The 26,794-nt window shown below is 51.4% G+C and overlaps 1 protein-coding gene across 1 annotated transcript in view; it reads right to left on the bottom strand.

The window, feature by feature from the left end:
• PIK3R6 (phosphoinositide-3-kinase regulatory subunit 6) overlaps nucleotides 1-26,403 on the bottom strand; it is a 41,623-nt gene extending 15,220 nt beyond the window's left edge. Inside the window, exons 1-8 of the mRNA XM_026120623.2 lie at nucleotides 25,880-26,403; nucleotides 12,544-12,676; nucleotides 9,171-9,254; nucleotides 7,661-7,752; nucleotides 3,367-3,435; nucleotides 2,645-2,777; nucleotides 1,047-1,116; nucleotides 451-634 (exon numbers count right to left, since the gene is read on the bottom strand). Of these exons, the coding sequence (XP_025976408.2) occupies nucleotides 451-634; nucleotides 1,047-1,116; nucleotides 2,645-2,777; nucleotides 3,367-3,435; nucleotides 7,661-7,752; nucleotides 9,171-9,254; nucleotides 12,544-12,556 (645 nt within the window). The 5' untranslated portion in view covers nucleotides 12,557-12,676; nucleotides 25,880-26,403. The remainder of the gene's footprint in view (nucleotides 1-450; nucleotides 635-1,046; nucleotides 1,117-2,644; nucleotides 2,778-3,366; nucleotides 3,436-7,660; nucleotides 7,753-9,170; nucleotides 9,255-12,543; nucleotides 12,677-25,879) is intronic.
• Between the last annotated feature and the right edge of the window lie 391 nt (nucleotides 26,404-26,794).

The following is a 26,794-nucleotide window of genomic DNA, read 5'->3' as shown; positions in this document are numbered from 1 at the left end:
ATCCCCCTGCCCCCTGATAATAACAGTCTTGCTTTCCAGCCAGGTACGTCAGACAACCTTTTCATGTCCAGTGAGAAACATCTCATCCCCAGCTACCATCAACCATCCCTCCCATCAGGCACTGGCAATCCCTGTGGGCTGCTGAGTGCCAGTGACATCTGCAGCAGTCTGATAAGAGAGGACAAAAAGGGTTCCCAAGTCTCTCTTTCTTGTTCCTTCCCCCTTGCTGCAGCAAACCTTTTATTTTTGGTGGACTTTTTGGTTTATCACCAGCCCTGCTCATAGCCCAGCCCTGTAAGCAACACTGTGGCTACTGGGGACGGTGAGCAGCAACCAGGGGCCAGGGCAGTTTCCCACTTGCTGAAAAACCGTCCCCCACTCCAGGGTGCCCAGCAAGAAAGGGGCCTGTTAGAAACCTGTGCGCATCACTGCAGAAATGCTGCCGATTACCTGCAGGCTCCTCTTCAAGGCGCTGGTGTCACAGCCCTCACCCAGGCCTGCCTGCATGGCATGGATGATCACGTAGGACATGCACGCCCGGGGGCTCTGGGAAACCTGAGCAGCCTCCGTGTCGGTGACTAGCGCGTTGCAGATGGCTTCGGAGAGCAGCTCCGGATCTGCAAAGATGAAAACCCTGCGTAGGGCAGGTGGGTGGGGAGAAAGAGGTGAAATGTGGACACCCAATTACTGACATTTGGTGGGAGTGAGAAGCTTACATCTTCAATATCCCTAAAAAGGGGCTATTGCAGATGTTCCCTTTCTCTGGCCTGTGTCTCCCAGAAAAACTATCCACTTCCCAGGACCATGAAAATCCACTGGGACACGTGGGAAGAATATGCTTTTCCCGACACAAAGCTTATTTTAGCAAGTCAGTGGATACCACCAAATTCTGACCCCCCAATTCTGACCACATGCTGCCATGTAGTTTATGTCAAAATTGTCCATTCTATCCGATATTAATTCAGAGTTCAGGAAGAGGACAGATTTTACTGCAAGATTAAAATGCTGTAACAGAAATGAAAGTAACAACATGTTCAAGGACTCACTTTTCCTGATAAGGGTACAGGTCACTTTTAAGACTTTGTTCGGTAATCACCATTCTTTGGTACAGCATACCTAGCAAACACAAGAAGATAAAGTGTGCAGATATCAGAGCATGAGAAATAGTAACACAACTCAGGAGAGCAGCTCGATGATGTTCCCAGTAGCACATTGGAGTTTCACATTAGGTCTGTCAAATTGGTGAAAATATGTTGCTGGAGAGATTACATAAGAGAGCCAAGAATCAAACCCAGGGCTAAATATAGTCAAGGACAAAGATAGACCATGCTAAATAAGAAGAAAACCCCTTCTATGCAGGGATGATTTCCTGTATTTCCCTTCCTTTGTTCAGTGAATCATGAGTTTGGGGGTGGAGTCAGAAGCAGGAGGAAGAGCCCAATTCCCTGATTTCTCCACCTGATTCAACACTGGGGAAACATCTAGCATGGATACTAAGAGCACAAAGCATTTCCGAGTCACGAGGGGTGTGCTTGCCCTGCACGTGGCACCGGGGTAACAGAGACGCCAGGGCCCACGTCCAGCCCGCTTTGCTCAGGTACCTAAGTACAGTGTGTAATCGTCTTATAAACCCCATGGTGCCCGCAAAGAGAAGCTCTTAGCTTAGGTGGGATGAATCTCTGCAGGAAATGCCCATCTCTCCATATTGAATCATTGATTTAGCTAAAGTCAGATGAGGTGCAGGTGGACCTTGGGGCTCCAGACAAAATGTTACCAGGGAAGTGGTTGGGGTGATGGTGTTGGACTAGGACTCCTGACAACCGCACTTTCTCTCTAATTTCCCACCAGGCTCCTTGTATTTCATCTCCACCTCACAAGGCGTCTGACTGTTTTAAAGGATTGCTTTTAGACATTCTTATTAAAGGAGACTTTAGTAAGAGGAACTTTACTGAGCAATGTAGAGAAAATGGAAAATAGAGTTGATCCCTGGCTTTGTTTCTAAAAGGATCTGTTCTCTGGCAGACACTAGTGGTATTTTAGCTTTAAAACCTGATTATAATAAATAGGTAGTGGTGGGAGAGCCCGTGCTGGACAGAGAACAACTCATTCTTAGGCACAGAGTTCACGTTACAAAACTGAGATCTCTGAAAAATGGTGGGGGTGTAGCATGTTGGTTTTCAGACTTGATCGGGTCACAGTTTACTCCCCTGGAATTTACTGGGGTGCCCCGGCTGGGCACATCAGCACTCTTGGCTTCCTATATAGATAGTGGAGGGTATATAGCCACCTAGATTTTCACCTATATAGATTATGGCTCAGGTGGCCCTTGGTTGTGTTGGATCTGACTCTGATGGTATCTCCACTGACAGCAGGAGGATCCTAAGGTTTTCTAGTAGCTAAGGCACAGCAGTTGGCAGCCTGAAATCAGGAGGGGACAACCGAGGCCTCACATCCAAACAGTTTCAGAGATCCCTCATGAGTTTGGCCAGCCTTGTGCAGAAATCCATGCCTTTACCTCTGCACTTCCATGTCTCACTGTGTTAGGCAAAGGCCAGCTCAGGTACAGAAACCCACACTGCCGTCACCTTGAGGACCCAAGCATTTCACTGTGCCGCACACGGGCAGAGCAGCAAAGCCCACGTACCTGGGGCTGTCCTTTCCATTTTCAGCCTGACAGCGTAGTCCAAACCAATGGTACAGAAAGGCTTGGGCAGGGTGAGCAGCTTCTTACAGAAATCATACACTCTGCTGCAAAGATCTTTGGAGATGCAGGGAGCCTGGAGAGAAAAAGAATCCATTAAAGAGATGCCACAGGTATCAATCCCAAATGATGCTCTGTCCCCAGGAGAAACATCTGCATGGGCTGCCCTAGGGCAGGAGGATACAGAGTACACCCAATTCAGTCTGAGTTTAAATACAATATATAAAGCAGAAGCAGACCTTAAGATGGTTCTGGAGACCTCCAGCAACACACACTGAAGGGCTGCAGGTGCACCTTTTGGCCAGGTTTGGAAAGGTGCTTGGGCAAACAAGCTTTTTCAGCAATGTGGCTTCTTGCACAATTGGGTCCCAAAATATTGCCGGAAAAGGGGGTCATTTGGAAGAACTTGTCACTCCCATACACATAACAGGTGCCAATGTCTCAGCCAAGTTTTCATACATCACACTGGGAAATGCGTGGCTGAATCTCTCTGTGCTGGTTCCAGGACTTTGCTGGGCACGTACTGTGATGTTTCAGCACCAGACTAACTATTGCATGGCAAAATATTTAGGACCAGCAAGGGCTGCCGAGTGACTTCAGGTGGTCCCCCCTGTGGCTTCTGATTCCCCTTGATTTTGTCCCAGCAAAACCCCATGGTAGGTTACCTTTATCAATGCGTACATCAGCGTGTGCAGCAAGGGGATGATGTAATGTCTGTAGTCACTTCTTTCAGCCTGCAAGATCAGAAAAGACAACCAGTGCTCGCCCTGGCCAGCCAGCAACTGGCAAGGTGGTAAGGTGGCTGAGCAGTGTCTTAAGCAGTGGAAATCAGACTAAGAGGGGAGGCACCGCAGGCCCCATGGGATGTGCCGTCCTCTGGCTCCTCAGTGGTTCAGGCAAACGGGGACAATGTGGGCCGTCACTGTGGCATGGGGATGATGCTCCTGGCCTCACAATCAAGGGCATCTTTTGGGAAGAGCTGAGCTTTCCTGAGCAGGAACTGGCTGTGCTCCCTCCACCACCCCTCTTGCCACAATTCACAGGTAATGATGTGTGAGAGGGACACAGTGCCCATCCCACATGGCGAGGAGGAGGAGGAGGCTGAGCTGACCTCAGAGAGCAATGGGGGGCCAGATGAGGCCCAAGCCCAGCTAGGCCAAAGCGCTTTGGGAAGCGTGATTGCAGGCTGGGCCTGAAGGTATGAGCCCTCCACAGACCATCAGAGTGGGAAGCACGTTCCTGGGGCAGGTCCCAAAGCAGACAGGTCCTGCCTCCTGGGCCGTTTGCATGAGCTGAGCCCTGGGGAGGGATGCAGGTGGGACAGGCCACACTGCTGTGGCCATAGCTGCACTGCAGTGCTAGAGCCTGCTGTAGAGGCACGAGGGCTTCAGGAGGCCAGCACGAAAGTGTCATTTGCACACCAAGAGCTGTGCAGTACACCTGTGGTGGGAGAGAAACAGCAAAAGTTTCTAACTGAGCTCATTAGGGAGCTCCTTTCATTGGAAAAATTCATGTGGAAATATAAAACTACTGGCTGGAAATCCTCTGGAAAAAGCCTGTTTTTCGTTCTGTGTGTGAGCAACTAGAGTGGACAGGGAGGAGAGAGATGCTATTGGTTCCCCATCCTGGGCCATGGGAAGCCAGCTGGATGCTGGACCTGATACAGCCCCAGCCCTTCCCTGCGCCCTGGCCTGGTTCTTACTACATCTCCAAAAACAAGAATGCCCCTGGATAAACCTGGGAAAGGTATTCCACCCCATGCTTCATGGATGCTCATTTCGAGAGAAGGGGTACTGCCTGCCCACAGTGATGCTGGTGACACTGATTTCAGGGTGACTGATGTCATCTCAGCACTGGGGTGTGCAACAAGGGCTGGGCTTGGTCCTCCTCCCCTCACCAGGGAGAGACGCCCAGGAGTCTTGCCTGGGTGACCAGAGACGGCTTGGAAGCTAAGGTGCTGGACAGGGAGAGGGGGTCTGTCCAGGTCCCTGTGCTCCGGAATAGCCTGGCCGAGGGCACTGCAGAGGGCAAAGGAGGAAGACAGAAGAGGTGGGAAGAGAGTATTGAAACCAAGGAGGTGGGTGAAGGTCACAGAGCTGACAGCACACTCACAGGAGCAGCTTTATCAGGCAGGGAGCAACCAGGATGGCATTAGCCAGGAAACATCAGTCCCTCTCATTGCAGCTAAAGGACCATGCCTTCACTAGGGCAGGCTGCGTTGGCCAGACCTCCAAGGGAACACTCTCCTCTATTGGGAAACCTCACAGCATAGGAAGAGACCTTGTGGGATAACCCAAGGCAATCACCTCTGGGGCAAGCACTCCTTTTATTTCCCTTTTAAATAATGTCGTATCTAGGTCTGGCCCTAATGGAAATGGACTTAAAACAGCATGAAAGTGCCTCATGCTGGCCAATGTTCTTCTGCCCTCCTGTAACTCTGTTGGACGACATTTCCACTCCTAGCAGAGCTGCATTTGGGAGAACGGGCCATGCCGTATTGTCCTTGCTTGGTGCAGGTGCAGGTTTGTACCAGGACAAGCTCAGCACAGTGAATGGCAGAGGAGCATCCATGACTGCTTCCCGAGAGAGCGCTGATCCACAGGCTGGGCTGAGCACGTGGCTGCAGGTGCCAGGATGAGAGCAACCCATGCAAGAGGCAGCAGGGATGGCTGTGCTGTAAAACATCACTGTGCACACAGGCCAGGGGAACTGAGGGGAGAAACTGAGCTTTCCTGCATATGAATGAAAGCATTGCAAAAGGGGAGAGATCCATAAGGGTGAGAGGTGTTTGGAGCTAGTCTGGAAACCTTTCAGCTAAATTATTCCCATCAAATAGATGGGTTTGTGCTGAACACTAGTGTGCCAGTGAGTTATTAGGATCCAGGGCACATTGCTTCCCACATACAGCCCACCGCAGAGCCACATCAGAGGGTTGCTGGAGCTGTGATGAGCCCCTGCTGCCAGGGGAGCCTGGGCAGGGTCTGAGCTTGGCCAGCCCCGATCCCTGCAGCACAAAACACTCCAAACCCTGGGCCCTCCAGTGGCAAATCCAGCATCCTGATGGCAGGGAGGGATGTGCCGTGAATCTGGCCCTGCTCCCGGTGAGCATCGTTTCTGGTGCGCTGAGGCGGTAGCTTGGCTTCTGGGCCATGTGAAGCACAGCAAGTGTGCAGAGCTGGCGAGATGTGAGGGGAAGACTTGGCAAGCCAAAGATGGCCAAGCAGCTGACAGAGATCCTCACACTGATGCCCTAGTGCTTAGGGACTTTTGCTCCAGCATCTTTTTTCAGGGATGATGTGTTGATGGAGCTGATTTAAATTGAACTGATGACAACAAAGCTTTAGAAATGATCAATAAAATGCATAACACTGAATTGCTGAGACCAGCTGATACTTGCCCGGAGTCCTGGAGGAACTCAGGCATGAAATTGCTGAATTATATTATCTGTGGTTGGTAGTGACTGCTCAGGGCTGCCACAGTGCCAGAGGAATAAAAAAAAGGTGACACTAATTTCCAAGAACAGCTTCAGGGAGATGAAGGGAATTACAGACCAGGAGGCGTGACATCCCTCCTAGGCAAATAAAAATAAGAGAAGAAGAGCAATAATAGGTATAATGGGGAGGAACTGGCATGGCTTTTGTAGAGGAAAGCAGACCTCAAATGCTTTGGAGGAGGCTCTGCATCCATAGCCATGGATAATGTGGGTGTTCCTGTCTATTTGGATTTAGAAAAGCTGCTTGATAAAGATCCTTCCCCAAGGCTTTGATGGAAGCTAAATTACAATAGCGTGAGAGGGACAACCTGCAAATGGACTGACTTACTTAAAAGGTGAGAAATAAAGATTAGAAATAATTGCTAAATTTTCCCAGCACATTGATGTCTGCATGGGGATCTGTGCTGGGCTGACACAGCTCCAGTGTGCAACACGGCAGCATGGATGAAGCGAGGTGGCCACATCTACAGAGTGTGCCAAGTTACCAGGAACGACAACAGCACACGTTGCAGAAAGCTCTCCCAGCACTGAGCATTCACTAGTGGGAGACGTGCAAGCTGAGAAATGCCAAACAAGGCACATAAAGGGAAACAGCCCTGGCTTTGCATGGGTGGTGATGGCCTCTGAGCTCTTGGAGATTGAAATTTAATGGATTGAAAAAAGCAAAGTAAGTGTCAGAGACTGTCACAAAAGGAGTAGGGGACAAAGTAGGGAATGCCACTGTGCCCTGTTCATCCACAGTGTGTGTGTGCAGCTCCATCCCTTCAGCTCCAAAGTAGAAACAGCAAAGATACAGAGAAAATGGTATGGGAAGGTTTCTGCCCAAAGGATGACTAACAGGGGCTCTTCCTCTTGGGAAGGGAGGGGATGTTCCCCCCACCACCACCACCATGCATGGAGAGGAGAAAGTAGAGGAGGATCGTTAGGTGTTCCTCCTAACACCAGAATGAGAGGATGCCAAAAGAAATTATCAGTCAGACTCATAAGAAACAAAAGGTGCTACTTCTGCACATGACAACTAATTAAACCATAAAACTGATCTCCCTAAGATGTGGAGGATGCTCTAGTTCAGAAAGTGACGAACCAATGCAAGGAAACCATTCTGGGAGGTGTAAGCGACATAAAGGAGAAATTTCCATCATTTGAGGCAAAGCCTATTTCCCATGGCAGTGGGCCAGGCTATAGCCCTACCCTGGTGTCCCACAGAGTTTTCCCACTCTTTGCTATGAGCCATGGTCCCCAGCTGGGCCTCAGGTCCCCAGAAACACATTAGCCAGGATCTTCTCGGAGGCATTGACTTTTGGGGCTCACAGGGAGAGATGGAGATGCCCCAGGAGAGAGGCAGGCAGAGCCTTGCAGATACAGACAAATTCCTGACGCTCCGCTCCCCCCGGGCACTACAGCAGCGCTGGGGGCACACATGGCAGAGGGGCCAGCCATGGCAGTCAGGAGAAGGCAGCACTCACCCTTTCCAGCTCTTTCACCAGGATCCCAACCAGGATGGAGTTGTTACTAGGATTCTGATCAATCTTTTTATGCAAGGTCCATCGCAGCATCCCTGAGAAGTGAAAACCGAGAAAGAGGTCAGGTTGCCAAGCAGAGAACCAGTGGGTCAGGAGCAGGGTTTGACAGAGGAATCAGGAGACCTGGGCACTATGCAGCACTCTCGCTCCATAAAACAGCCATTGGGATGCTGTACTGGCATCACTATCAGAGCTAAACCAGTGCCGTGATTCTGAATGCAGCATTAATGTATCATACCTGAAACACCGTGGGACCTTTGGGAAAGCATCACAGGTAATTTGCAACACCCTCCCTCTTCAAGGAGCTGGAAATAGCTAAGCATGGAGCTTCCACCAGGCTAGTGTTAATATGGAGCAACTCCCCCGATCACAGCTACTACCAGTGCATCTCAGGTTGGCATCTGGCCCTGGTTAGAGCACAGTTGAGGCAGGATTCCTGAGCTAAGCTCTCCCTCTTACTCACTCCCTGCTGTGGGCAAAATCGTCAGTGTTTCCAAGTCCCACTTTTCCATGTAGACATGATAATATAGAGCCAGGCTGTGAGCATGAATATGGATGCACACAAATGCTCTTGAAATCCTGTGAGTGAGCGAATAGAAAAAAGCAAGACAGGGCAATGGACTACACAGCATCTTACATTTCTTTTCAGCCTCTGTTCCCTCTGCTGCTGTTTATTACTGCCTAGTTTCACAGCCTGCCCTGGGGAATCTGGGTTCCTGCCAGTCCCAGCACACAGCACCTGAACGCTGGCTGCTAATAACTCACACTCGGAGCAAGGACCATGGAGCTTTTCAGTTCTACAGATGTCAAGGCTCATTCAAGACGAAATCAAATTTAATTAACTGTAAAATATTCCATGTGCTCCAAGTAAAATCAATTTCTCAAAATCAATTATGTTTTCTCAGGCTGTAACAGTCCAGTTGCTGGGTCAGGTTTATTTTCATAACAGAAACACACAGATTTTAAATGACTCTTTATCAAGGAGCCTAGCAGCGCGTTGCAAAGTGATACACCCACGGGGATATATGGGGAAAGTGAAGCACAGAGGTACTGAGTTGGACAGGGCTGTGCAGAGAGTCAGTGTCAGAGCTGGGAACAGAGCCAAACTCTATCATTTAATGTTCCACCTCAACGCTGGGCCCCTCTGGGTGAGTTAATGGTGAAGGAGATGTAACAGAGCCGTGCGGAGGAGGGATGGAAGCTGCTGAGGTTAGTGTGGCAGATGCCGGGATTTTGCTAGAGATTTAGCACCTCTGAGAGCAGATTGGAGACTTCAGAACAGCTCTGAGGAAGGTGAAGCCATCCCATGTCCCCCGGCCTTGGAGTCATCTGGGAGAGAGGGAACGGTGCCGGGTTTGGGGCAAAGCAACACAGGGGGAGGCAGCGAGGGTGGTGGCTGGTGCTGAGCCTTGCTGGGGCCCCCACGGGAGCCGTGCTGGGCCACCCACCTTACCTCGGTCGCACTGAAAGGCCGGGCGGTGTCCGTCCAGCTCTCGCAGCAGGGTTCGCACGCGGCGCAGGATGTCGGACTCCACCTCTGGGGAGACGAAGGGGACGTGAGCAGCGGGGCCGCTCTGTGCCTGCGCCTCCAGGGGACCTGCACCCAGAGACGTGCCCGCCAGCCTGCGCGGGGACGGGACCCTGGGAACGGGTTTGTTCAGCAGGTTTGGGAACGTGGTGCGTGCGGTGACGCCTGGCCCTGCTCCCCTGTGGCATCCCTCGGGACAGGCATTATAGCAGGCTTCTCAAACCTGAGAGAGCCTTGATGAAAGCAAGTCAGCATTCCCCAGGGCCACTGGGGCTGGAGGGTGAATGTCCCCCCATGAATTGGTGGTCCGTACAGCAATACTGAGGAACAAAACAATCTTGTAGGGACGTGGCTGTGGAGAAACTCTGCAGAGAACTTCTCATGTAGGTAAGACTGCAGAGTCCCTCTCTCCCTTTGTTCAATAAAAAATTACATGTTAAAAAAGAAGCTATCGAAAAGAAATGGCAATTTGGCACTGTGAAAGACCAGAAACACTTCTGTGTTTTGGCCAACACACTGCAGGGCACCATGTGGACTGGGCCTGGCTGGGAGCTGCGTGGGGAGAGGAGGCAATGTTCTCACAGGCACCCATCACGAGGAGCACGCTTACGATGAGGTCTGTGCTGACAGCTCACCCCCTCATGGGAAACCCACGCAGAGCCAGCTTTCTTGGGCATTTCACTGCCTCCCTTCCACCCTCACAGCTTCTTCCCAGCATGAAACCACCCACCCGTCAGCCCCTCACGCCTGTGGCACGGCCCCACACCTTGAGGCCTCAGCTTCCCGAGCACCTTCCGCTCTCTGATGCAGGGACCTGAGGCCGGTGCTCTTATGAGAAACATTGTCTGGTAACCACCATGCATACGTCTTGTACTCTACAGCATCAAAACCAAACTACATCCTGACCTCGGACAAAAATAACAGTCTGACAACCTCAGACTCAGTTTAGGGTATGACTTGTACGTAGGGTGAGTGCTTGTGATCATAAGTGACTTAGCACGTCAGCTGGCTGGCCACATGCTCTGAGACATTGCAGATGTAAAATAAAAGTCAGCCCTGAAGGCATGTGGGGTGTGGGCCAGGAACGATGCAGGGTCCCTTTACTCCACTGTGGCCGGTCTTTGTCTCCCTCGGACAAAAATAACAGTCTGACAACCTCAGACTCAGTTTAGGGTATGACTTGTACGTAGGGTGAGTGCTTGTGATCATAAGTGACTTAGCACGTCAGCTGGCTGGCCACATGCTCTGAGACATTGCAGATGTAAAATAAAAGTCAGCCCTGAAGGCATGTGGGGTGTGGGCCAGGAACGATGCAGGGTCCCTTTACTCCACTGTGGCCGGTCTTTGTCTCCCTCCTTGCACTGGGCTTCTCTTTCCCCACCGCCAAAATGATTCTTCCTGCTTTGTAATGAGAAAAGCACTGTATAAAGTCAGGTATTATTAAGTGATGTTCTCCACCTGCAGGAAGCTATAGTCTGGAGCAGTCAGAACATGGCTTGAGCTGAGGATGGATCTCAGGTATGTGTGATAACTGCATCCCACTGTCCTTTCCTGGTGTAGTTTCGTGCATCTGTGTTCAGTGATGGGATGTGAACTGCTGTTAGCAGTGACTGAGCAGGTCTTGCCCGTGTGGCAAGGATGCAAGCAAGGAGCTCCTTACCCAGTTCCTAAGGGAGCTCCAAACACATACTGCAAGGTCTGAGCTGCCTCATGCATGTGGGGTTGCCTTTAGGATTGCTGAAATTACCACCTTCCCTGCCTAATTCTGCTCTTGAATTTGCCTGTTTCTTCCTGCCTCCTTCCTGCCCTGCCCACAGCTGGCACACAGGGCAGTCGATGTGGCACCCCTAAGTTGCCACCATTCCCACCAGCAACGAACAGCAGGTGAACTGCAGTGAGGCAGAAGCAGTCTTCCCCTCACAGTATCCTTGCCGCCTCCTCATCCTCAGCTCCCAGGGCAAGCAGCATGGCCAAACTCATGAAGAGCCTCTCAAAGCCTCTCACTTGCCCTCTGCAAGCCCAGGACTGCAGTACCCGGAGTTCTAGTAGAGGGGGACCAGGGCACGCGGGCAGCAGACACAAGACCTGCTTAAAACAAGGCAGGGAAATGCAGACCTGAAGGTATTGGGGATGTCTCATTCCTGGGTACTGGGTGGCCCATGCTCACCCCAACAGCCAACACAGAACTCCTATTTCCTGCCCCCCAAGGAAATGCGTCCCCTTAGGGGGATGTTGTGCAGAGGATTCATTCAATTCGAGATTCTTCTGCAGAGGAGTATTTACTCCTGTGACTTCAATCAAGACTGTGTTAAAAAAAACCCACACACTCACACTTACAATGGTCAGGATGTGCTGCTGAAGTGCACATACGGCGAAAAACCCGCCCCTGCCGTCATAGTTCATGCCATTGTACCCGCACGGGCAGAAATTACAGGGCAAAAGTGTCCATGGAATTTTTCTCATTTTGGAAGTGTTATCTGGGGAAGTGTCAGAATGTTGCTCTGGAAATTTGTATTTTCTCTTCTGTTATTTTCTCTAATTTGATTTTATATGGCTCTTGAATTTTACTGTTATGCTTACTATTTTTGCACTATTGAATTACTCATCATAACGGACTATTTGAAATATCCTATTCTTTCTATCTGTGTGTATTTTCAATTACTATGGGAAGTTTTTTTCTTAGCATTGATATAAATATTATGTCCCCTTTTTCTAAATCAAAGTGACTGCAGTCATGGTATCTTGGGGTTCCTTCACGGGGAGCAGAATGTCAAAGCATTTGTTCCAGTATAAACAGGAGACACTTTGATCTAAAAACAAATCTCAACCTACTACCAACAGCCATTAGTGGTTTAAAAATGAAATAAAATGCTTCAGTGTTTATATCCTGACCTAGAGGTGCAGAGAGACTGACACCACATTGTGAAACAGCATAAAAACAAAGCACGGATGGTAAAAAACATACAATAAAACATGAACCTGTTCTAAAATTCGGATGGAATGGCTCTCCAAACCCAGCACTTTCGAAGCGCCCATTCTACGGGAAATCCTCGGGCCACCTCTCAGTCACTTCATGTCTCATTTCCCATCTATCAAGCAGGGTCTTCCAGTACCTTGTGAAGTTATGGCACACGTTGCCCAAAGACAATTATCCTTCCCTCCATAACTACGCATTTTGCAGGTGGGAAAATCGGGGTGGGTGGCTCCTTCAGGTGGGCACGACCACCGGCCCCGGCCGTCCGGCCCCTGCCAGCCCCAGCGGCAGCTCTCCTGCCCTCCCACACGCAGCATCACAGACCTGCGCTCTCCATGGCCGGGCCAAGGCTGCAGCACGGGACGGGCGCGGCGGTCGCAAGGGCTCTCGGGCAGCGGGGCGAGTCAGCAGCTCCCTCTCACTCCGCTCGGGCATGGCCTTGGGTCCTGTGTCTCACCTGCAAAACAAGGGCGTGCTCGGCTCAGCTGGCGGTGGAGAACAGGCTTGGTCCGAGCTTCAGGAGGAGGCACGCGAAGTTGCCGGGACACCACTGGCACAGGGCAGAAAGCCGGGGAGCACCGGGGCGGAGGCTGCTCGGCGAGGGAGCCCCAGCGCCAAGGGCGAGGACGGCATGTGTCAGGGCCTGCATGTTGCTGGAGAAAGCTTCAGCTCTCTCCGTCTGAAGCAGAGCTGAGCCCCTCTGAACTTCTGGGCCTGTTTCTGGCCCCCCTTCTTGCGGGAAGGAGTCCCCTGGGGACAAGCACCCGCATTGCTGAGCAGGGCATGGAGGGACTTTCTGTTCCCTAGGAATTCAGAAGAAATATTCAGGTTAAGTCAAAATGCGTCTGAAACCTAAACTCCAACCATACAACAAACAAACAAACAGAGTTAAATATCTATGAGGTTTCTGTGCTTGTTGTCCTGATCTGCTCTCATCTTGCAGAGCATCTCAGAAAAACAAGCCCCAAAGAAAACTTGGGAGCAGGTTACGCTCCGGAAGGAAGCCAGCCTGGGGCCGGACAGCTTCCCTTGCCCTCAAGTATTGTTTTCTTTGAAGAAAAAAAAAAAAAGACATGAGCCGAGAAGGAAGGAAGGGGGGCTGCCTGTGATACAACCAGCAGCAGGCTGGGGAGCCCGGCGTGGGGCAGCCCTGCTCGGGGAGGCACAGCTGATGCCAGCTGAGCCGTACGCAGAACTGGGACACAGCCAGGCAGCCGCAGCGGCAGTCCTGCCACGGAGAGGCATCTCTGACGTATCCTGCGGCAGCAGCTTCTCAGCTGCTGAGTGGTCCCTCAGGGCCCACGGCTCTGGTGCCCTGTGGTCCGGCCCTCCCAGTGCCCACGGCTTGGCAGCATCTCCCCAGCACTGCCCTCTCCCCTCTCCCCGTTGTTGAGGCACACCAGCAATCACAGGACCGTGGTGTGTGTATTTAAAGCCTGAGTGACCTGGAATATTTCTTTCAGCATTTCTAGATTGAGATTTTTTTCAGCCAGCAGACTTTGTCTTCTCTCCTTGCAATTAGGGATGACAACCCTCCAGCCCACCAGCTCTGAACTCTGTGATTTTCCTGAAACACCCACATTTGTGTTTGATAATGGGTAGCCCATCTCCAGCTGTCCTCCGACTGGCACAGGTAGCAATTACAATAAAGATACATCAGTCCTCCGGGTCCATCCAAGCACAGTCAGGCCATGGGCTCTCACTGATGCTCGTGTTTTCGCTCTGTCGAATATCCAGGTAGGACCTAAATCTGCAAACATCCACTGCCAAACCCAACGGATGAGCAGCTGCAGGGGGAGATGGATGGACATGAGTGGGAACACCCGCAGCCTTGCCGTACACAACTCGAGTCTCCAGGAGCATCCTGCTCTCCGCAGTTTTCTGAAGCTCATTAAAGGTTTCCTGCAACAAGTGAAGTTTTCGAAACCCACCCCAGGCCTGTCTGGCCTCTATTTCTGGCTCTGGGTCTGGATAACAAGGCCTGGCACCGAGCCAGCGCGGCGGATTTCCGCTTCTCGCTGGGCAGCAGCACAGTCGCGCTTACTGCAGCGGGGGAATGGACAGCTTCCGGCTGCGAGGGCAGCTCAGGCGGCTTTATCTGAAAGCGGAGAGGGCAGAAAGCCAGAGAGGCCAGGAGCTAATTTTAGCAGAAATTGTGCCTCTCCTCACACACCTGAGAGGCAGTTCGGTCCAGGGCCATGAGCAGGAGGAGACTCCAGCTCTGCCCTTTTGGACACCCTATGCCAATTTGGGAGAGCCATTCCTCTTCCCAGTACATGGACACCACGGCAGCTGAACCCTGGGTGCTCCGAGGCGCTCTGGGGGTGGGTGGCAGGGCAGAAGGCTTCTACTAAACCCAGCAAACCGTTTCCTCTTCTGCACCCTGCATGGAAGGAGGCACCTGAACACAACGGCACTTCCTGCGGGTGAATCGTGGTGCTGCCCACGGCGTTCTTCTGTCTGTGGTCGCCCACCTTCCCTTCTCGCCCACTCCTCCGCTCCCCCGGCCAGGCAATGGCCCTGCTTCCCCTTCCCCTAACGCCTTCTGCCAAAGCACAGCCAGGCACCAGGGAGGTGGCGCGGGGACGATGAGGCTGCTGGCAGCATTTACTGCCAAGAAGGCACACCAGACCCCTCCGGCCTCAGGGCTACCTTGACCCTGTTTTGTTTTAGGTAGTCATCACATAGCTTCCTCTTTGCTCTGTTTTGTCTTGTCAGCAAAGTAACAAATGCACGCGGTGTCCCGCAGCAGCTCAGGCTCTGCAGAACCACAGCTCTGCTGGGCAAACAGCATCCTCACGCCCAGACCCAAGAACACAGCTCAGGGGTCCAACCTCCCCTGGTACCCTGCCAAGACACACATCCTGCCGAATCCACCACGCAGCATAACCCCCTCCTTCATCCTCCACTCTCCAGAGATGTTCAGCAGCCTCTTGTGCAGAGCAGTGAGCAAGAGAAAGATGCTCTCTTGTGCTCTAGCTACATGAGGACCGCTGTGCTAGCAGCCTGCACCGAGCACCGTTCATATGTCTTCTGACATAGGGGACTTTGCTTCTGGAAACAGAAATGGGCCATGCCTCCAGAGATACCATGGGCTGGGCCAGAGGAGGGAAAGTTCAGTTAATCCTCCTAGTCTCAATGGCTCAAAAATTACAGATTGCCCTCCAAAATCATTGCTGTAGAAGGAAATTGAATGATTCTCCTAAGCCTTTGCCTGCACAGCCTGGAACTTTAAGAACACCACTAAATACTGTACAGTAGAACTACTTTGCTTACTATTTTGTTGTTGCTGTGTTTCTCAAAATTCTGTTTCCTGATGGGAAAAATACTAAGGTCACCACCAGCTCAAGTGACCAGCACTGCCACTTCTGAGCAGCAAAATCAGTAGGCTGCACGTTTGGCTCTTCTATGTTTCGTTCCTTGAGCTTCAGAGAGGCCGTCTGCTGAAACGCAGCCGGCTGCTAATTGTGTCGGTGGTTTTCCACATCCTCATCCTACCTACCAACACGTGGGAGGAAAGTCTGCTGGCCAAATTTAGAACCTGCTCACAAGTGTTTGGTTTCTAGATTTAGAAAAGGACTCAAAAGAGCTGGTGGGATGTGAATTCCTCTGTGCCTGAGAGACTTCAGTTTGCTTAAAAAGTGTTTGCTTAAAAAGTGTTGGCTTTCTTCACTGTCTGCAAAGAAGAACAGGGGTTGCTGATGTCTGCACAGCAGTAGCTGGAATTCAATCAATAATCCACCTGTAAGCTCTGAATACTAGGCTCTCCCCAGAAGATTTAATGTAAAATGCTGAAAATTATTCCCCAGTTCATCCAGAGAGTTTATTTAGGCCTAGTCACACTGTCTGTGGGAAGACAGATAGAAGTCAGATGAGAAGAAGCACATAAGGACATACATAGAAACAAGCTAGTGAGAAACCCTTGCATCGATTCTGGTCCCTGCCAAGCACCAGCTACTGGTTCTTTCTTGGTCTGGCCATGATCCAGTAATGGAAGCTAAATGGGCAGAATATTTTTGACTTTATTTCATGGGGGAAGTGTTCTGCCTGCTTTGCTCCCTGATTGAGCCCCCGCAAGATGAGAGCACCAGGGCTACCAAGAGAAGAGGAGGGGAGGAATGTGGGGCTGAAGATGGGAAGGGCCAGACAGCATCAGTCTGAGTTCAGGGTGGCTCAGGCCATGGGACCACACTTGCCCTCCCCAGCCAAGGCAGAGAGGCATGCTGACTGCAGTTCCCTCCCAAGAATCATCAGGACTTTCTCAACTCCAGCTAGGCCTGCCATACACACCGACACAAATCCAAACCTGGTAACACAGCTAGGACAAGGAATGATTTGAAGAACACAAGAGCCTGTGCTGCAGCCAAGGACAAAATTCAGCCTTTGTGCTGAGCATTTAAAGAGAAAACCTTCTTTTTTTCCTTTTTCCTTTTTTCTTTTTTTTTTCCCCTGGAACAGCAGTGACACAGGGAGACAACTCAGTTTGACTTTGTAAAGCAAACATAACAGATAGGCAGAGAGAGAGAGAGAGAGAGACCAGCCCTCAGAGTCCCAGGGCACTCAGTACATTATCCTTCAGAAGAAGGTCTTGGTTGCTAGGTGCCCATATCCCCTGTTCCTTGTCCTTACAGACGCTGGCTGCTCTCCTGCTGCATGGATAGCTCTCCGGTGATATAAATGAAGCCAGGTTGATTTACACTAGATGATTTGACTTTGGCACCACTTTGGTTGAGCTGAGAGTGGCAGGTAACAAAGACCCAACTTTCAGCACACCTTAGAAGGAGACTGCCAGCCCCTGGCCCTGATGGTGATGCTGCTCTAGGAAGCACCTGACTATATAGAACAAACCCTCTCACCTGGATAAGGCCAGGTGGACAGGACAAAGTCCTTGAACACTATCTAGCAGCTGTGTGTCACTGCAGGGACACAATAACCATCTGAAGCTCCAACACCCCTATTAGAGCTGAAAAAGCATTTTAGCAGAAGGACTGTGCAAATGCAGGCATGCTCCATGAAGATGGCAGTGCTTGTGTCAGATCAGTGGGAGATGTGACCCACTGGCACCAGAGAAACCTGTGGTCCTCAGCACCATGCCAGGTTGTTTCCTGACCCATCAGGACAGGATCCTTTCCCAACATCCGCTCAATGCTCCTCAGACTGCCAGGCTCTTCCCAGGATGCAGTGGCCTTAAATCCCCTGGGAGGTCAGATAGGACACTCTCTGTCTTTAGCCCATCCTGCTCCAGCTGCTGGTGGGAGGATGAGTGATGCTGGAATCACTCCTTCCCCGGAGAGGATGGAGAGGGATGTCCCTGTGAGCAAAAGATGCAGGGACAAGTCCTTTCTTACTGACTCCTCTGCCATCACCACCCCTTCTGCTTATGGACCATCGGACAAAAGATATTGGTTACAGCCACCTCTGGATTTTGTGCCCGTCAGGCCCTGACTCAGCACATGCTGTGAGCCAACCAGTGGGCCCCCCCATGCCCACGTCTGTCTTGGGTGCTGCATGGGGACAGCAGGCACAAAGACATGTTTGAGCTACTTTGCAGCTCCTCTCTCTGACCCAGCGAGTCCCTTGGACCAGACTGTCAGCGTTAACAATGCCACATCCCCAAGATCCCAGCACAGCAAACAGGTTGTCACCTCCTCACCAGAAGAAAGAGACAAGACATCAAACCCCCCAGCTGGAGACAACCCCCTGCACCAGCCTCATCTTTCCCCAAATTATTGATCCCCAGAGGACAGGGGTATGTTTTCCAAATTTCTGGGGATGGTAGTACCTGGTGGACTAATGCAAGCCTTCGCCTGGATTGACGCTCTCCCTGCAAAGGAGAGGGTCACAAACTGCTTGCCTGGAAACCCCCAATTGGCTCTCCAGAAGGCTGGAGACAGGATCCTCCAGCACATCCTGATCCTGCATCTTCCCTGCTGCGAGTAGGAACAGAGGGACGGTGCAATGAGGGACCCTCTCCCAAAGCTGCTAGGTACAACTCACTCCCTGCTGTGCTCACCTTCCCTTGGATCCTTCCAGCTCCCGGGATCACAGCTCCCTTCAGGGCATGGGACTGTCCTGGCAGGCATATTGCAAGGATGAGGGAGGAGAAGCCTGTGGATCAGGCCCACGTGAAGAGCACTGGCTCCTCAATAAAGGTGCAGCAGGCAGGAGCTAGACGGCGAAGCGGCAGTCCTCTCCCTGGAGCAGCATCTGCACCAGCAGCCTGCACAAAATGCTGCCAAGTCTGGACAGAGCTCACTTCTGCTCTGCCTACATATGTCAGAGCTCACTGCTCACCAGACCACAAGCTTTCTACCCAAAAACAGGAAGGGCCCACAGGCCCCAGCAAACACACATAACCATCGGGAGATGATGGCTGAGTCAAGGGGAAATATGACTTTGAGGGGCATAAGAGCAGGCCCTAAAAAAGTGCCCGTGAGAGACCAAAGTTGCTCAGTTCTCTGATCTACACCCGCAAGGGTTCCTCCGCTTTCTGTCATCCTCCTCCCCCTTGGATGTCTTCCCTTCCCCACAGCAGATGCGAGGCACATTTCATCCTGTAACTTGTTATTTTGCTGTCTGCCAGCTCAGCAAGGCTGGTGTCTTCTCTGCATTCATCTCACTTCTTTTCAGTGCTGCAATTCCCTGATTCCTTTCTGCACTTCTTAAACTGCCCAGAGTATCATCAGGATTTTATTTCATTTGCAGGAAAAAAAAAAGGGGGGGGGGATTGAGAAAGGAAGTAACATTCTTTCCTTCAGTTTTCAATAACTATGATATTTTTAGTGATAAATCCTTAGTGACTTGAAAGCTACATCCCCCAAGAGTTCAGGGTAGTTACAGGAACCGTCTGGCTATAGTCATAAAAGTGAAGAACCTAGCAACATAAGCCAACCAGGCAAGTATCCCAGGGAGTGCATGGCGTGTAAATAAGATTGCCTCCATAGACAGTTCTTTTAATGGGTGTACCAGGCTAGCTCTGAAGGAGTGTGCCTGGAAATGCATGTCGCTGCCCCCAGAAAAGAGTATTCTCCTCTGAGATCTGACTCACAACCGGAGCTGAAGCTCAGCCTCTTTTTAGCTGCCTATGTGTGAGGATCCTGGGCTGGGACTGAGAATCTCATGGCAAAGAATGGAGATGTGTCCATCTACATGAGTTATTTCAACCCCCTTCATGCTTGGTGCAGAGCAGTGTGACTCAGGCTGTTCCTGGGAGGCATTTAAAATGAGGATGTGCAGTGTCACCAAAAGACCTACTTCTCTGTTTTGTGGACCTTCAAAAATTGGTGGAAATCACTAAAAATCAAAACTCCTAAACGAGGTGAAACATGTGAAACATAAAATAAGCAGATGAAGAAATATTTGAAGCTATGAAAGAAAAACTAAAGCCAAGCCCCTTAGCAGTGGGAAGGCTGGGCTGGGAGCAGGCTGGCAGGTTCCCTTGAAAAGCTGAGCTGCTCCATCCTTCCCAAGGGAGTCTTTCCACTGCCAAACACGTCTGACTTGATAAACACTGGTGCCAGGCAGTTTTTCCCTTCACCCAGCAGCGTGCCAAACATCATTGCCTGGAGCTCTGCTGAGCACAGCCAGTGTGGGGAAACATCCCCGCTCCCACTTACAAAGCAGGCAAGCGCAGCCCGTGGTGTGCTTTCTGACGGTTATATTTAGTCCTGCCCTGAAGCCAACCTCTCCGAGCCTTCTGCCGCCCTGTATTTAGTTACAAATTCACTACATGGGTACGTCTGAGGTTTCCTGTGGCTCGTTATCAGCTTGACTACAGACGCTTGCAAAGAAAAACCCCTGTGTTGCGCAGAAACGGAGTATGGAAAGCTGCTCCCCCAGCTGCACTCCTCCTTTCCCTTTCTCCCCTACCCCACCACCAATTAGTGCCCTGATCCCAACTTCCCATTTCGGCGAGGGGAACCACAACTTGCTCCTAATACAAGAACTACTGTACAAATACCATTGGCAGCGTCGAGTGAGCTGTTCTGCTCCAGAGCATCCTGAAGGGAGACACAGCAAGTCCTCAGCCGCAGGGGAGGCACATGAACACATGCATTTGCAGTGTCTTGTCACGAGATGACAGGTGCCCTTTAGAGCAGATCAGAATTCACCACCCCCTTGTGCTGCCCTCCCCGTCTCCCTGCAGTTGCCTTGAAGTGAGATCGGTTATGAAAGTAGCACATCAGATGCTTCGTCTAATGTTACAAGCCTCTCGCTCTGTCTGGAGGGGCTGCCCAGCCTGTGTTTCCTTCTAACTCTGGTGAGAGTGGCTGGTGAGAGCAGAAGTATCACATGTGAGCCGAAGGAGGATTTCTTGGCTGGATGACCAGGAGGAGCGCTTCAAACAAGCTGCTTCTCCCAATCTGATCTGCTTTCTTTGACAGTGCATCCTCTGGGCTGCTCAAAACTGCAGCCTGACAGCCTCCAAAACACTGCACAATTGCTCCACTTGGACCTGGGATCATCATTTATACTAGGACAAACTGATGCTACAGCAAAATCTACCCACGGAGTCCCTCAGAAGCAGCTATAACATCCTGTTCGTACTCCCCTCTTAAGCCATGTCCATATGCCAGTGAAGTGGCCACTATTTTTGGCCAGATTTGACCTCCAGCTCAGCAGCACAGCTTAGGCAGGAAAGCGGGACAACCCAGCCTTTCAGTCTCCAGTCCTCTTTTCTATCCAAGCAACAGTAGCTCCTGCCTCCTCTGAGGAGCTGAATTTTGATGAAGAAGAAACACTGAGGGCAGGGTCTGGCTCCATCTCACCTTACGTCAGCTGCCTGAGGGTGAGGTGTCTCAGTTAAAACAAAACTGTGCATAACTTTCATTATGAAACTCAAAAACCACATAAAAATCACCTGGGCCAGATTCCATTTATGAGACTCATCTTCTAGTCTCTGTTTGGACAGGGCAGGGGAGACCTGCAAAGGAGGCAGAGGGACCACACGTGCCATGGACCAGCCTGGAGCCCTTCTGGACTGATTTCCAGTTTCAGCGCAAAAACTGGCAGGGCTTGTGGTTTCAGACAGCTCTGACATGAAACCAGATGCTCTCCCTCAGGCTCTCACTGCCAAGGAAACCTGTCGCCAGCTCAGATTCTACCTTCCAGCTACACTTTGCTGTGACACTTGCCTGCTGGCTGCTCTGGCAAGGCATATCCCTGCCAAGAGACTCACACTCATGGAGGGAGAAGGCAAGAGAGACCCAAATGCACATACAACCATTTCACAAAACAAAACAACTCTGCAGCTCTCACAGCTCTCAGACGTTCATCTGCCCATCAGTATTTAATGAGCCCCAAAGCCATTTGCTAAAGCTGGTGTGGAAGTTGAGGCTGCTTCCTGGACACTAACGACTCTTTGGAGAATTCCTCGCCAACGTCACTTTTCATTCTTCCTAAGGGAAGAAACGAGTTTTCCGGAAGCATCAGCTTTTCACATTTAGCATCTCTCTTTCCATTCCCGGAGTCAGCTATGCAAAAACAATTGGAGGGAAAAAATAAATGAGTTCTAAAAACCGCTGCCAGATTTGCTCAGACAAACAGCCCAGGCGAATGCTGTCCACCTGAGGGGAAAATAAAAGCTCGCAGAGCTCAGGCTCCAAACCCTGGCTGACCTAGGAGAGGCCGGCCAGGGAGCCAGCTGTTTTCTCCGGAGGGAAGGGGCCACAGGATGGCACGACTGCTCCGTGCCTCCCTGCAATGGCACCACCAGGCCCTTGCTGGTTGGAAAGCATTCTGTACTGCTTTAAAATCCTATTCTTTGAGCAATACCTGGCTTGTACAATACCTTAACCAGCACAGTCACTGATGGTACAGTCCCTTCACCCTACAGACGCTCTCTGGATCACCAGCTGACAGCAGCAGTTGTGTGTTGTGAGCAAATCCTTTACTCCTTGCAAAGAAATTTAGGGTTTAAACAACTGTTTCAGGGCATGTTCACCTCCTTGCGTTGTGGAGCAAGCAGTTCCAAAAGGAGCGAGCCTCGACTGGAAGCTGCACCCAGGCAGCCACGTCTGCCAGGCAGTGGAGGGAAAGTCATGTCACTGGCAGCTCAGGGAGGAAGTGGAGCCATTGCCCATGGGTTTGGCGGACAGCTGGAGCACAGTGACCAGAGCCAGTGTTGCCCTGGGCTGTTGTGCATGGCACGTTTCCCCTAGCATCAGTGGACAACCAGCCTAGGGATCTACTTCTGTCATTGCCCTGGCAGGAGGGAATGAACGTAACAACTGCCTGACGTGACTGGTCTGACATGGAGAGGGAAGAGAAGTGGGATGAGCAAGGAACGGGTAAGTATATAGCGATGCAGTTGTAACCCCACGAGGACAAGGTCAATAACAAGATTTAATTGCACAGTACAGACAACAACAGACGCCACCGCTTTCAGTGGGACTATGAACATCCACCAGTAACATTAATCTGGGAGCAAGAATCACACTAGATACTGCCAAGCAAAACCCATACCAGCACAGATCATTTGCCACAATAGCCCCCACTTTGAAAGCTCCTGCCCAAGCCATGTTCGATGGATGGTGTTTGTCTTCAAGGCATGTCACAACTCAAAACAGAAAGATGTGACTCAGCCAACACAGCATCTGTCTTGAACAGTCGTGAACACCCGTAAAGCTCAGAGAAGCAAGAAAGCCACTGGGAAGAAAGTCCTGAGAGTTCTCATCTCTGGGTAAGTGATACGGTTGCATTAAGAAGGCTGTAAACAACCAACTGAGAGTCTTTGGTGAACTCCTTCTCAAATACCTGACTCAGAGAAGCTGCTATTCCTTGTGAAAAAAATCAAAACTCCTGTATGTCAAATTCCCATCGAACTGGGGTGGGGGAAGCTGGGGCTGCTGGGGAGGGATGCTGCTGCTCTCTACAGCCCAACAGCCATCTGCAAACCTGTAAGGTGACGACTGAAAAAGAAGCCTTATGGCCCTGCTACTGCAACAGCTGTGCCCACCATGTGTGTGCCCCGTATATCAGAGGGTGGTGGAGAGGTGGGAATTCAACATATCCCGGTGGTACGGTGCACAGAGCATCCCCTGCCGAAGAGGCTGCAGGCATCTTTTGCGTTGGGGTCCCTGATGCCAGCGAAGCATCCGGGCTCCAGCGTAAGCAAGACTGCTCTGCAGTAGCATTCGCAGGGGAAAGGCTCCCAGGATTCCCAGAGTGAAACCGTCTGAGCATAAAACAGAAAATGGAAACTGCTCCATTGAGGATGGGTGGATCAGTGTCCGGCAATGAGGAACACTGGCCAGTTCCCTCCTCCACAGCCCTTATTTGAGGCAGGGGTATTTTCGGCAAAAAAAATGGTAATGTTTCTGTCATCGAACGATCTGAACAAGCCTTCCTGTAAGGCCCAGAAAACCACAGTAAAACCACTGCTAGCTGTCCTGTGCTGTCTGGCCACTCGGCTGCTGCCCAGCAAAGTGGATAAAGACCGCGTTCCCTTCCCCAGCTTGTCATCATGGGGAGCATGAACATCACCTCTCCCTGACAGCTGGCTACCAATTCTCACCAAACTTACAGGATTTTTTTCTTATTAAGAGCACTAGTCGTCTGTCAGATTTGCATCCAACCAGCCAATAGCTATCCCAGACAGATCAATGGACAGACAGACAGCAGAGTCTGATTGCTCTGGCTTTTTAGGAAAAAAGACTAAAAGAATCAAAATATATTCCAAACTATTTGGGGATGGAAACATCACAACTGGTCTTCATAGCAGCCTTGTCCAATACTTGATGTCAAGACAGTCACCTGACAGCAGCTAGAGGCCCAGCATTTCACAGCTGGCGGAGGGAGGCTGCAGGGCAGATATACGCAAAGGCCGTGATCAGCAAGCCAAGGTCTTACCAGAACTACAGCCGGGAGGCTTCACAACCTCAGATTACTTCCTCAGATCAGATTAACATTTGGGAGAAAGCTGTGTACTTTGAATAGATTCATACAATGGAGCAAGGGCTGGGCATGTATTTCACCAGACCACCATCTACCTTCTTCTGTTGCAGATGTAAGACATTCCTTTAGGTGTGGAGGGTTGTGAAGCACCCGTCCCGCTCGTTCAGTGGGACCTGAAGCTGCAGTGCCTGAAGAATGACCCGTGGATTTGGGCCATCCAGAGAGAAGCTCAGAAACTGAGCCAGAAAACCTTGGGAGCCATGTACTCACTCCAACACCAAAGTACCAGCCAAGTACACACATAACAGCTTGTATAATACTAAGAGGAGATAAATCAAGCTTTGAAGCCCAGAGGAAATTGTTTCCTTGTTCAGTCTTAGTCAAGAGGCACAAAAGAAAAATTGCTGGTAATTCATACAGCTACTCAGAGAGCTCCTGTGGGAAGGTAATGGCATCTCGGGGATGCTAGTGGTCGTGGTGCAACTGCTCAGGCTTGGTGTAGGCAGAAGGGCGCTGCCAAAGGCTGTAGAGCCTCCATGTGCAGGAAACACTCCGCAGGAGATCGCAGCCAGTGCAGAGGAAGGGCTAAAACCTGCCTGATAAACTGAGCTGGCTCGTCCACTTTTTTTAAGCTTGGGCCCCAAGCACTCCCTTCTTTAGTTTCCTATCTGAAAAGGGCTCCTGCGCCCTCCTTGTTATCACCACTACCGTTGCTGTTTATTGCAGTGTCACTGCTGCAGCACTCACGGCCCCCAAGGGACAGACGAGGCCCCGGGCCAAGGGGGAGGAAGCCAGACAGCCACACGACTGCACAAACAGCAGCCCTGGAGCAGGCACCACCTCGCCACTGCCAACGAGCAGCAAAAGGCAAAGCCCAGCCTCCCCCCCGGGTTGGGGCCCTGCCGTGCAGGCACTGCCCACCCCACGGGGCGAGACGGTCCCTGGGCCAGAGGAGCTGCCGCACTGGAGGAAGGGGAGCCCTGCAAGGGGGGCAAAGCCAGGGCAAGAACAGGTGACGGCAGGGAGCAGTTTTGGGCAGGGGACTCCGTCCTCTGCAACTGAGGGTCATTTCACACAAAGCAAAATGAATAAGCATGCGATATTGCAGAAATATCCCCAAATCAGTGATGTATTTCACTCACTCTGTCTGGTTTCAACAGCAAGCAGTTACCGGCTGTCTGCTGGCTGTGCGAGGCGGGAACCATCACCAAAGCAGTAATAACATCAAAACTACCTGCAGCTTCTCCACAGACCCAGACAGCAGAGTTCCTGCTCTCCCTACTGGGACAGGCACGAGGGTCAACACTGTGTTTCACATTGAGATCACCCTTGCTGGCTGGTCACAGCAGGGGAAGCTTGCACAGATATTTCTTTCCTGAAGATAAGCAGCAGATTTCTCTCTCCAGCACTGTCAGTGCCCTCTCCCCTAGTCCCAGCCCCAAATTCACTCAGATAAAGGAAACCACCCAGATCCTGTTCAAGCACTTTCCAGGGTCTTTCACCCCCAGGGATGCAGTACTCACACATGCGCACACACACTTCCAGTCTCTAAGGTATGAAACACTCCCCAGCAGAACAGCAGCCCTGGGGACCATTGTGCCATACATGCTGCTCTTCCAGGAGCAGCCAGGGTCAGCGTATGAAGCAGAGCGGCAGGTTCCTCTCAAAGGAGCAGAGAAAGGATGGGGCAGAGGGGGAGATCTGCATTTCCCTGCAATCAGAGCCATTCAGTCAGGAGCAGCGTGCCACCCAGGACTCTACCTACTTCTTTAGGGCAGGCACCAGGGAGCTCGGAGAGTCATAGGTGCACCCGAGACGTCCTCCAGAGCGAAGATGCAGAGCAGAGTCCTCAGGGAGCCATCGCCAGGTCCACTCTGCCCCGCCAGGAAGTCACCCTGTGCAAGTGCGAATAATCCGGCTGCTGCCCTGCCGCGGTCTCTGCTGCACTCTTCAAAGTCTGCAAAGTGAAAAGGGAAGTGCCTGAGTTATTTCAAGACAACTTCCTCTTTCATAGAGAAGTCCCTTAAGGAGAAAGCTGTCACAGTGCCCATCGCGCTCGCTCAGCACTCTCCGGGCGTGCAGGCGAAAGAGGGCTCAGCCTTGCCCTCTGTCTAATCTCCAGAAACCAGAAGTGCAGGTCAGGCCAGTCCAGCGCAAATCTGGCCCAAGGTCAGCTCCCCTGAGCTCCGGAGCTGGCACGGGCTCACTCACCAGCTCTTGCCCCACCAGCTTGCTCCTGCGCCTTGCCGCAGACCATCCCACAAAAAGGCTGTGGAGGCAACTTCTCTTGCGCTGACACCTCCCAGCTGAGAGAGAGAGGGAGCCTGAACACACTGCGTACCCAGTGCCTAGAAATAAACAGTGTTGCTACGAGAGACAAGGAGGAGTCTGTCCAAAGCAAGATACTTTTCCAGTTCCCCATTCCAGCTCGCTGTCTTTCTGCTGCTCTGAACAGTATTTTGTGTGTCTGCCAGCATCTCCCGCCCCTGGAAACGCTCAGAGCATTTTGCACACATCTGCTTTTGCACAAAGTTAGCACTGCCTCTGTGGCAGGGATGGGCGATCCGAAGCAGTCATTGCTCTGCGGCTGCCAGCAGGGAGGCGTGGGCTGGTGAGGGATGCCTGGGGCCTTGGGCGAAGCTTTCATGGGAGAGTTAGTCACCGTGCTGGCAGAAGCCAC

Source organism: Dromaius novaehollandiae, chromosome 18, assembly GCF_036370855.1.
Source record: "Dromaius novaehollandiae isolate bDroNov1 chromosome 18, bDroNov1.hap1, whole genome shotgun sequence".
NCBI lineage: Eukaryota > Metazoa > Chordata > Aves > Casuariiformes > Dromaiidae > Dromaius > Dromaius novaehollandiae.
Note: the sequence above shows the minus strand (reverse complement) of the source record. Positions and strands in the feature narration are given on the sequence as shown.